The following is an 11,319-nucleotide window of genomic DNA, read 5'->3' as shown; positions in this document are numbered from 1 at the left end:
GCTCTCCACAAACACCCTCTTCACTGGTCTCACCAGTAAGGGGTTTTTGCCCTGCTGTTTAGTGCTCTGTCACTCTGTAAAGGCTTTGGAGATATGTCTGACAGCTACATTTAGATTGCTTTTCAATAGCTTTGCAGAAAGCATCTACTAAATTTCCAAAGACAGGAATATGCAAACAATGTGCCCCTGGAATCTACCCTGTCCAAGTCTAAGCTTCCTTCCCATCTGCACAGCAGTGTGTGATGAGAGCAGAGCAGCTGGGGAACAGCTTGCTGACTTTGCTGTCCCTATTGCCTGACAAGCCTGTGATAAACTTGAAACAAGCCTCCTTAATATGACACCTCCCCTTCTCTCCTCCCTTGCCTGCAGCAATAAATTCAAGCACAAAGTCATCCCACACCAACAGGCAGCTGCTTGCTCCTCAGGCACAGATGAGGATGGATAAGAGGCCTCGGAGCGCTTCCAGAGAGTCCCACAGGAGACGCAGAGAGTCCCCTGCTGCACAGAGCAAACGAGAGAAGAGGGAGAGCAGCAGAGAAGCCATCAAAGGGAAGGGAGACACAAAGCAGGAGAAAGCAAAGGAGATCAAGAGCACCACAGGGGCTGATGGCAGGGTGCACACATCCACAGTGGTGGACGTGGATGATGTGATATCTGATGAAGAAATGGAGGCGATGGCACTGCTGGACAGCGAGCGGCAAGAGGAAGGTATGACTCACAGAAAGAAAGAAAGGGGCCAGAAAGCTATCAGCCTTTTGGCCCTGCCTGGGTCACAGTACAGCTCTGCTATCTGCAAGGTGAGTGTCATCATACCCACCTTGCAGAGATGCATAGGTATCCTCGGGAGAGGAGACTCCAGTCTCCTGCAGTCAGTCCAGGCTGATCAGCACTGTCTAGCACAGCAATGGACTTTGCAACAAGCAGTTGCATCCCCAGCATCCTTCATGCTTCAGGTGCTACTCCCCAGTTCTATTCCTGCTCTATTCTCTTCCTTTTCTCACATGCCTGTTTTTAGGTGGATGGGACCAGCCTTAATACCAGGTCATAGCCCAACAGACTGCACTGCAGAGAAGAATTACACTTAAGGTGCACACTTGTAGCTCTCTCCTGAATAGCTTTCAAGAGCAACTTCTCTTCAGACCATGTGTTTGTTAGGCAGATTCTCAGCCTGTCATGATAGGATGGAGCATCAGGAATCTTCTGGCAATATGGCTGGGCCTCTTTGGATCCAACATCACCACAGACATGGCAGATGTGCGTTACAGGATCCAGAATCGCTGCTTTGATGCCAGCAGCTCTGCAGCCCCAAGAGCGTCACAAAAGCTCACACTTGCTCCTGTTTCTTTGGGAACTAAAATTTTCATAGACGTCTATTCTGCCTTAATCACAGAAATCCCAGCCAGTCAGTGGTGCTGTGGAGCTTTAGTCCTCACGTATTCTTGGGATCTGAACCTCCCCCAGGACCTGGTGGCTCTTCCTAGGCAAAGGGTCAGGGATGGAAGGGCTAGAAGGGATTCAAAGTGGAAGGGATGCTAATTTCACTGCAGGAAAACATAGTCCAGCCTCTGGACCAAGATACACCCAGAAGTAATCTATCAATTTTATTGCCATACCTGTGGATTTTCCCTCAGGCAGAAGGGCAACAAGAGCAAGGTCACCCACACTCACTCTGGGGAGATGTAGAAGGTAATATTCATCTGAAGGTGATGAGGTCAGTCAGCCTCCAGCATGTTGATGTCAATGCTGTAGAGAACAAGGAGAGTTCAGCAGCATCAGTGTATTGGTCCCACTGCATTAGATAGATGAGATGCAACTAAAACCCTGTTCCAAACAGACCTAAGGTACTTCAGTAGAAAAAGGCACTTGAAGCTGTGCATGTGGAAAACTGATTATTATTTATAAGCTAGTAGTAAAGAGAAAGTTTATCTTTCCAGATAAGCTTCTGCCAGCCCAGCTTACCTAATAGGTTTCCCATTCCAAGACTTAAAACACTGCTTGGCAGCCACAGGTCTCAAAACTGAAGGCTGCTTTCTCATCAAGCTACTATAGCAAAGCATGGAGCAATTTCTGACAGTAAAGTAGAGACAAAAATCTATCAGTCCATCCTGGCAGCTCCTGGCCACCTGGGGCAAGGAATATTCTTTAACACACCTCCACAGAGAGACAAATGGTTCATCTACACTGATTCTAGGCAAAGGACAACCCTGAGGCTGATCTGTGTAGGCATTTGTCTAGCCATCAGTATTCTGGGAGCAGTCCTCTTCTAATACAGTCATGTTGGATTTCTCCCTAGGTCTAAAGTCTCCAGGTCTGGGCATCTGTGAGTGGCTTCTGACCATCTTGTCTTTCCTGTTTGTGATAATGACCTTCCCCATTTCTATCTGGTTCTGCATGAAGGTGAGACTAGTCATGAAGCCTCTCTGGGTTTAGTATTTGGTGTCTGATGTGGATGTACACAGTCCACTCATTCCACCCGTGTCAGGCATGAGCATAAAGCTTCTTTGGTCCAAGGCTCTCCTTACACATCTTCAGCTCCTCATTGATTTTGCCTTCTGACATGTTGCTGCCACAGAGGGGTCCAACCACAGCCTACCACATACTCCTGCTGCAGTACCAGCAAGGCAATGGCTTAGGTTCCCTCTTTTTAAAACAAATTGTATGTCTGCTCACTTTCAAACCTTCAGCCTCTTCCAGCCCAGTGATGGCTGCACTGAAAATAGAGTTTAGAATAAAAAAATTTAAGAGACATTGATCTGTTAGTTAATATTCCCCCCCCACCAATTTTCTTTTTTCAGATTTATAGCATGGCTACAAGGAGGCAGATTTTGATTCCCAGGGAATTTCATGTGCATCTTAATCTCCACAAGTGTCAGTAGCATGGCTCAGATTTTACATGTGTGAGTATGAGCACATGGTTCAGTTGGAGGTAGACAATCAAAATTTAACTCAGTGTTGAAGTTTGGGCAAGCTGTAGGGAAGCAAAATGCTGGCCTCATGCTAGGAAACCCTGGGCAGCTCTTACACAAGCTCCCCACCAAATCTCGGTCTGTCACAGGGCTGCTCAAATGCTACTCAGGCACAAGGCCAGGCAGCAATTCTGGGTCAGGTTCTCCACTTGTGAAGGGAGAACTTTATGGATATGGATATGTAAAGGGAGAGCCACATGGATAAATGTAAAGGGAGTTGATGGTGACAGGTGGCTCCACTAGCTGTGGTGACTTCACAACTGAGGTGTGAGATCCCTTTCCCCAGTCCTACGCCTTCCTCTCCAGCCTAGCTCTGGTTTCCCTCTGCAGGTGGTACGGGAGTACGAGAGAGCCATCGTTTTCCGACTTGGACATCTCCTTCCTGGCAGAGCTAAGGGACCTGGTAAGGTGTTTACCAAGCTCCCCTCAGCTACATCACTCCTCTTCTTCATGCTCTACCAAAGCTCACATGCTGGTGCCCTCCAAGCAGACATGTCTGGACAGGAGATGGGATGTCTGTGGTCCCTTCCTCTTAAGAATCTTCTAATGGCTTTTCCCCACTACATAAGTAGCCTCAGAGGTTGGGCCTATGTGTTGCTGTTCCTTTGTAGCTCTGCACGCCAAACTCTCCTGAGCAGGAAAGGCAATTTGTGTGGTTCTGATGATCACCAGTTGCCTTTCTCTTCCTCCCACAGGTCTTTTCTTTTTCCTTCCCTGCCTGGACACATACCACAAGGTAGACCTCCGCCTGAAAACCCTAGAGATCCCCTTCCATCAGGTATGGCTGACGCCTCCTCTCTACATTAATTTTTGGATCTCTTTAAAGTTACACCTTCCTTATGCTTCCAGTCTTCATCACTGCACATAAAAGTTTGAAAGAGACATTTCAAAGTAACACCTCAAAAAACAGAGGGCAAAAAAAAAAAAATCACCATAGTCAATTTTCTTCTTTTTTGAAGTTGCTGCCTTGAATCTTATTCGGTTTGACATGATTCAGTGGCAACATACACCAGTTGGGAGTAGAGGGGCCAGAGATACTAGACCACTTGGTTTTGAATCCACCACACTGAGGAGCAGCAGGAATAGGATCTTAAACTAAGATCTTAAAACAACGTAAGTGTGGTACTCTACTACTTGGGCAGAAGAAAGGGCTGAAACCTTGTTTCTAAACCCTGAACCCATAAACCTCCCTAGCTGCAGCCCCTCCTCTCCTTTTGGGGAATGTTGTCTGTACTACTGCATTGCTAGTGGGACTCTCCTTGTCTGGTGGCATCTCCAAGCTCACCTCCATGGTGTACAGCATGTTTCCTTCTGGAGATATGAGTGAGCATGCAGCTCAGGACACAGCCTACCCTCTTGGAACAGGATGACTACCTACTCACAGTCCCTGTCTCAAGAGCTGTACTGAAGAGACAGAGACAAAGATGCTGCTCGGGCAACCAAGATCCAAAGGTTATATGGTATACCCAAGGCAGTCAATAGCAGAGGTGGAAACAACAAAGATATAACCATCCAGATAGTCTTCACCATTTTCTCAATTGTGTGCTTTTCTGTGCTGACTTAGAGATGTCAGAACCAGCTCCATCTCCCATAACATCTCCTGCTTAGGTAGTGACCAAAGACATGGTTACCTTGGAGATCGATGCTGTCTGCTACTACCGGTTGGAGAATGCCTCTCTTCTCCTCACCACCCTGACCAGCATGTCCAGTGCCATCCAACTGCTGGTGCAGACCACCACAAAGCGTCTCCTGGCACATCGAGCCTTCTCTGAACTTCTCTTGGACAGGAAGACCATCAGCCAGGAGATAAAGGTGCTTCCACAGAGCAGGAGACAGCAGAGCAAGGGTAAACCAAGGCTTCACCATGAAGCTCAGGCAGTCAGTCCCTCAAAACCACAGACACTGGCTTACAGAAGGGTACAGTAACAATGCATCTCCTTCACATAGAAATGGGAAGGTTTCCTTCTGTGGTTTTTTGACTCTGATCACTGTAGAGGAAGGATATACAGTGTGGGCCCCATGGGAGGCAGACAGGATGGTGTGAGGGGCATGAAGGAACCACTCGGACCAGCTTTATCAGTGTGTGTGATACCTTTGCTTCAGCACTTACCTCAGGGAGGAGACTCTCACAAGAAATGTATTCTGCAGCCTGAGTGAGTTGCCACAAACCCAATGTATGTGGGACCTCCAGCAGCAGTTCTCTGTACTCACCACACATGTGGTGATACCGGTCTGGAACTGAGTGTTTCCTATGGAACTGAACTGGTTGCACACCTGACCCAGTATAGACTGGTTAAGTCATGCTTAACTCCTGGTGAAAACACAAACTGAAAGTGATGAAGTAGTATTTCTGAGGGGCCTCACACAACAGCACACAAAAGCCTGCAGTTAACTCCCTTTGATGTCACAGAATCGGATTGGTAGGGGCTGGAAGGGATCTCTGGAAATCACCTAGTCCAACCTAAAGCAGAGTCACCTAGAACAGATTGCACAGGAACATGTCCAGAATGGTTTTTAAAATCTCCAGAGAGGATGACTCCTCAACCTCCCTGGGTAGCCTGGTCCAGTGCTCCAGCACCCTCAGAAGTTTTTCCTTGTAGAAACAGAATTGTTTCAGTTGGAAACAACCTCTAAGATCAGAGTCCAGTCATCAGCCTGTCTCACTCCCTGTAAGGGACCAAGGCCAGTGCTGTTGGTGGTCTCCCCAAGCTCTAAAAGTATTCCTCTTCACAGGTGGCTTTGGATGCTGTCACAGGCTGCTGGGGTATCAAAGTGGAGAGAACAGAAATGTAGGTAGGAAATGCTGGTGGAGAGGACTTTCCTAGCCCTTTTGCCCCACTCACTGCTGCCTGCTCCTCTTCCTGCTTTGCCTCTGGATCTCTTCCTCCAGCTATTCTGCAGAAGGCAGAGCCTCACCTCTCATCTTCCTGTTTTCCCTGCCCCTTTCAGCCTCTGTGTCAAAACTTCATGTGTGAAGACTGTGCTTGCTCCAGCACTGACAGCCAGGGTGGAATCTTTGGGTGGGATCCTTACCTGGGGTCTTATCAGCATTTCACTGCTGCTGCAAGCAGAGTTTGCACCCAGTTCTGGTAGTCCAAGAGCAGCAGCAGACACTGAATCCTGTGTCTCACTCTAAAGGCACTGAGAAATTTCCTTCTGTTCCTGTCCTAAAAGCAGCTCCTAGTGAGTTCTCTGCTGTCTCACAAAGTGAGCTTAACTTAAAGCCTCAGAGACACAGGGAAGAAGTCTCTCTGCTACCTGATGATCATGCAAGCCTGGTCACTAGAAAACCAGTGTGGAAAAGAAGGATGGGAATGCAGGTAGAAGGCTAAATTAAAACACAAAGCGACACCAGAAACAACAAAAAAAACCCCATCAAACCCAAGTTAACTGCTGTGCAGACACTGACTGAGGAGCCCAGTCCAATCCTCAGACTGACCGTGCAGTGCTGCTAGGAGAGCCTAGAGCCCAGCTAATCCCTGTGCTTTACCACCACAGCAACAACGTGCAGCTGCCTGCTGAGGTCCGGCAGTCCCTGGCTGTGGAAGCAGAGGCCCAGAGACAGGCCAAAGTGCGGGTATGCCAGCTCTGAATACTTCTCATCTCCTTCCAAAGCATCCTCCTTTTCTTTTCCATCTCCTAGTTTGAATTCCCTGAGACATGCTGCTGAAGGGTACAGCTCTGGAAAGAGAGATTTCCTTTAATTCCTGTTCAAGAGCTGTGTATATCAAGGGGAGCTGCAGCAAGAGTCTGGGTCAGCCCAGTGGAGTGCCAGATCTGCTATGTGGTCTATGTGAAGAGCAGAAAAACGTTTGGGATTATCCCTGGACCCACAGTGATCACCATGGGGATCTCTTCTTCAGTGTTTCACTCTTCTCTAGGAGCCCAGTGCAGAGCTGTCACCATTGTCATGTACCTTGCACCTTACTCAGTCCAGGCTGGTCTCTATGCATTGAGCTGAGCCTCACAAGTTTAGTGTCCAGCACCCTTTGCACAAGCCCAGCCTGGGTCTGCCCTCTCCCATGCTTTTGCAGCAATTGTGAGCCCTGATGGCTCTGGTTAAAATAAGTTAGATGTGAAGTTCCAAACTTTTGGGAGCATCGAGAGGCTTAGTGTGGTCTTCAGAGAGCTGGAATGTTACAATGACATCAGCCCTGGGAATTTCATGGTGGCAATTCCCTCTTCAAGGGATCTTTAAGGAATAGTCTGTGCCCCCTTATTCCCAGTGTCACAGAAATCTTCTTTATTCCTCTGCTTGGCAGGTTATTGCAGCTGAGGGGGAAAAGGCTGCTTCTGAGTCCCTGCGGATGGCAGCTGAGATCTTATCTAGTGCCCCTGCTGCTGCTCAACTCCGTTATCTCCATGCACTGCACTCCCTTACTGCAGAGAAACCTGCTGCTTTCATCTTGCCCTTGCCTTTGGATGCCATGAACCTCATCTCTCCAGCTACCCACAGTCCTCCAACAGTGACCAGCCTCCTCACAGATGCCACAAAGCTCCCAGAAATTCCCAAAGACAAGAAGGACTCACCCATGCTCTAAGAGCTGTCCCAGAAATGGTTGCCAAACTCCTGATCAGCTCTGCTCAGAGAGGAACAAGAAAGCAGCCCACCAGCAGATCCTGGTCTGCAGGCAGGAAGGGAGGCAGTCCAGGCCTGTAATATAAAGTAGATTGTACATGGAATAAAGCCTCTGCTTGTTTTGGAAAGGGACAAATACAGAGCACAACGCAGCTGGCATGTGAGCAGAGGGTTGAGGGAAATGGGATGTTGCCCCTTCCCTTTCACAGGGCCAGGTGCACCCCCCTAGGGCTTGGCCCCTGGGGTCTGATCTCTTACAGAATCATAGAATGTTAGGGGTTGCAAGGGACCTCTAGTTATCATCTAGTCCAACCCCCTGCCAAAGCAGTATCACCTAAGGCAGGTCACACAGGAACACATCCAGATGGGTCATGAAAGTCTTCAGAGAAAGAGACTGCACAGTCTCTCTGGGCAGCCTGCTCCAGTGCTCTGTCACCCTTGTCCACCATCCTTGAGGAGTTTTGCCCCATGTTGAGGAGGAACTTCCTGTGTTCGGGTTCGTGTCCATTGCCTCTCACCCCATCACACAGCACCACTGATAAGAGACTGGCCCCTTCTCGGCACCTACCTACCCACCCTTCAGATGGTTATAAACATTAAGAAGACTGACTCTCAGTCTTCTCTTCTCCAGGCTGCCCAGGTCTCTCAGCCCTTCCTCATAAGATGTGTTCCAGTTCCTTAATTGTCCTCATTGCCCTCCATTGGGCTCTCCAGTATTTCCCCTGTCCTTTCTGAACTGGAGAGCACAGAACTGGACATAATACTCCAGATGTGGGCTCACTAGGGCAGAGTAGATGGGAGGAAAGACTCCCTCCCATTCTGCCCCATCCCAGCAGGAAGAACAAACCAGCCCCTGTCTACTTAAATGCCTCATGCCCCAAACTGAACAGCTGGGCAGCAAAAGGTGGGAGCCCAACAACAGGTGGAGGAATGCAGGCAGGTTGGCAGTGATGCCAACCTGGTGGTCCTACAATGAGGGAATGAGCTGGATCCCAGGGCATAGCCTACATACGAGATTTTAATCACCAGCCGTGGGCACATATATATACACAGAGGCAATCAAGGTGTTTAGTTCTAGTTCTAAAATAGGAGGAAAAGGAAGAGGAGGAAAGGGCAGCCTTTAAGGCTGGGCACAGAGGACAGGCAGGCTGTGCTGCTGCTGGCGTCCACTGGGTGGGGAGGCAGGACAAGGTCTGAGTTTGTGGGCATCTCTAAACGTTTTAGAGGTGATTGGTTTTACCAACTCCCACTGGGCTTGCCACCACTGCTGGGGAAGAGCCAGCTGAGAGCTTTGAGAATAATAATACTTCTGCTACAGCTGTCTTGGTAGCCACCACACACAGGGAAAGAACAGAGAGAATCCTCAAAACTCCTGTAATCCTCCCAACTCCTATGTGCTTTTCCTGCCAAAAGCTATTTGAAATGACCATTTGAACCTACAGATACTGCAATCTCTTCCCTTGGCAGAGATGTTCCCCAAGAAAGATTTTCCCCAGCATTGGACACTTTTAAGATTTGGCTGGATGGGGAGTGGGACATCTTGTCTACATCATGTTTTTGCCAAGAAGGTTTGGAGCAGATGTGCCTTGAGGTCTCTTTCAACCTGGTATTCTGTGGTGATATGAGGCACCATCAAAGGAAATATCACTGCTCTTGGTTTTTCTGATCTTGGTGCCCTTTGGGTAGATGCCAGCTCTGTTCCTGCCCTTTTACTTGACCTGCAGCATCTCCTCTTGCTTCAAAACAGGCCTTCCATACACAGCCATTTGCAGGACCCACATTCATCTGCTGGTGGCTTGTGGTGGCTACGATGGAGGGCACTTTGTGACCCTTTACTTAATTGCCCACACATCATGCAGGTGTATAGCACAGATTGCCCAACCACTCACTCCTGCTGGTTAGCTGGTGGTAAAGCTCACACACATTGGCACATATCATCAGTAATACTGCTCTTAAGTGCAGCTGTGTCATGATAGCATAACACTGCTGTGACTGACAAGGGCCCCAGTTCTACTAAGTGCCATGTATTCTGTGTTTAACCAGCCCTTTCAGCTCCCTGGAGGCCTCTTCTCAAAGCTTGGTGCTCCTGTAACACTTGCTTTACAAGTACTTGCTATCCTTTCTACAGCAAGGACACCCAGGAAAGCAGCCTCCTTACAAGTGGCTGGGAGGTGGGAAAAAATCACACCTGTGAACTACTCAGTGATGACAGGAGCATCTGAGCTCCAGGTAGAACCCCACATCTAAATCACTCTGCCACTAGAACCCCTTCAGGAGAGGGTGGGAGAATGCCCCTGGCTCCTCCTTGTGTGGCTGTGATAGATGTCAGTAGTGACATACTCATGGAAAACTAGCTCTGGGATGTGGAACAGCTCTGTAGTCTTCCACTGGTGAATATGAGTAGTTTCTCTTTAAGGCTGGTTCTGGTTGGTTGTCATGCTGCTGAAACAGGGTCCTGCTTCCCAACCTAGGGCAACAGGGCATAATCCTACACAGAGTGAACTGCAAATGGTCCTTTCCCTGAACACATCTCCGGCTGCATTTCTAACTCTGGGTAAAGTGATCCATCCAGACCAAGATTTCTTGTCCCAGCAAGGACCAATAACTCTACAGATAATGCCTCAAAGGAACAACACTTAGCTCAGGAATGATTCTCAAGAGACACAAGGCACAATGTCAGGGCACACACGTTGTCTGTCTGCACTCACAGCTGCAGAAGCCAGGCACAGCTTTTTCAAACATGGAACTTTTCTGCAGTCACAGAAAAGGCAAATTATAGCTAAGAGCATCCTCAGTTCCAAAGAGCACATCTTGTCCCTGCAGGATCTTCTCTCTTTTATATACACAGAGCTGGCAGAAACTTGGCCTTCTACCCTCAGGAGATATTATATTCAAAAACCTTGTAGAAAGAAAACATCATTTAAAAATGTACTTCAGGACTAGTGATATATGATGCTCCCAAAATAGAATTTACTTTGAGGGAGCTGGCAGGGGTTGTCTGAGCTGATGTGATTCCTGATGGTTTCACTGCCTGCTCTTCCAAGCTGAGACTTTGGTCAAACTACAGAGTCACACGAAACCCAGGCAGCTTTGCTGGCCTTGCAGAGCTATATGACTAAGACAGACTACCCCAGGTTGCAGACTTGATAGAGACTTTGATGCTTGGTGGCCACCTCACTGGGTAATTTGGCCTGTTGAGGTTGTGGGGGTACTGCAGATGGGGAGCTAAGGGGCTCAGATGCCTAGCACAGAAATCAAAGGGAGCTGGAGTATTTAAATGCCCATCCCAGTGCACTGAGCATCCCACTGAACTGGCATCATCTGAAGTTTAATTTCATGACCCTGATTACTGACACTTCTCTGGTGGCAGCAATTTGAGAAAGGCCTTCAGGATCTTGCACAGCTGCAGGCTGCTTGTGCTTTCTGAAAGAAGGACAAAACTTTAAAAGCAACAAAAATATGTCCTTACAGTTCTGTACTATTTCTTCCTAACCAGTCAGATGGTAACTGGATCACCTGAAGCCCAGGAGATGAAAAAGAGAATCAGATACAGAACCCATCATGATGGCACTGAGGAAAAAAAAACCCACAACCCTTGACATGAGAGGAAAGGTGCAAACTACTTACCTGCATTATCCAACAAGGATGAGGCAGAATGAGGTAAAGCAGCAAGAAGAGATTGGTAAACAACAGGAGCACAGGGCACAGGGCAAGGGGAGAGGGAAGATGCATGGAAAGGAGAGACGTGAGTAGGAAAAAGTGGAGGTAGCAATG

The 11,319-nt window shown here is 48.3% G+C and overlaps 1 protein-coding gene across 1 annotated transcript; it reads left to right on the top strand.

Annotated features, from left to right (window-relative positions):
* Nucleotides 1-431: 431 nt before the first annotated feature.
* Nucleotides 432-7,507, top strand: NPHS2 (NPHS2 stomatin family member, podocin). The gene is made up of 8 exons (XM_054384277.1): nucleotides 432-708; nucleotides 2,294-2,397; nucleotides 3,297-3,369; nucleotides 3,662-3,744; nucleotides 4,575-4,778; nucleotides 5,700-5,755; nucleotides 6,465-6,543; nucleotides 7,229-7,507. The coding sequence occupies exons 1-8, from the start codon at nucleotides 432-434 to the stop codon at nucleotides 7,505-7,507; spliced, it is 1,155 nt and encodes a 384-aa protein (XP_054240252.1).
* The last annotated feature ends 3,812 nt before the right edge of the window (nucleotides 7,508-11,319 follow it).

Source organism: Indicator indicator, chromosome 10 (genome assembly GCF_027791375.1).
Source record: "Indicator indicator isolate 239-I01 chromosome 10, UM_Iind_1.1, whole genome shotgun sequence".
NCBI lineage: Eukaryota > Metazoa > Chordata > Aves > Piciformes > Indicatoridae > Indicator > Indicator indicator.
Note: the sequence above shows the minus strand (reverse complement) of the source record. Positions and strands in the feature narration are given on the sequence as shown.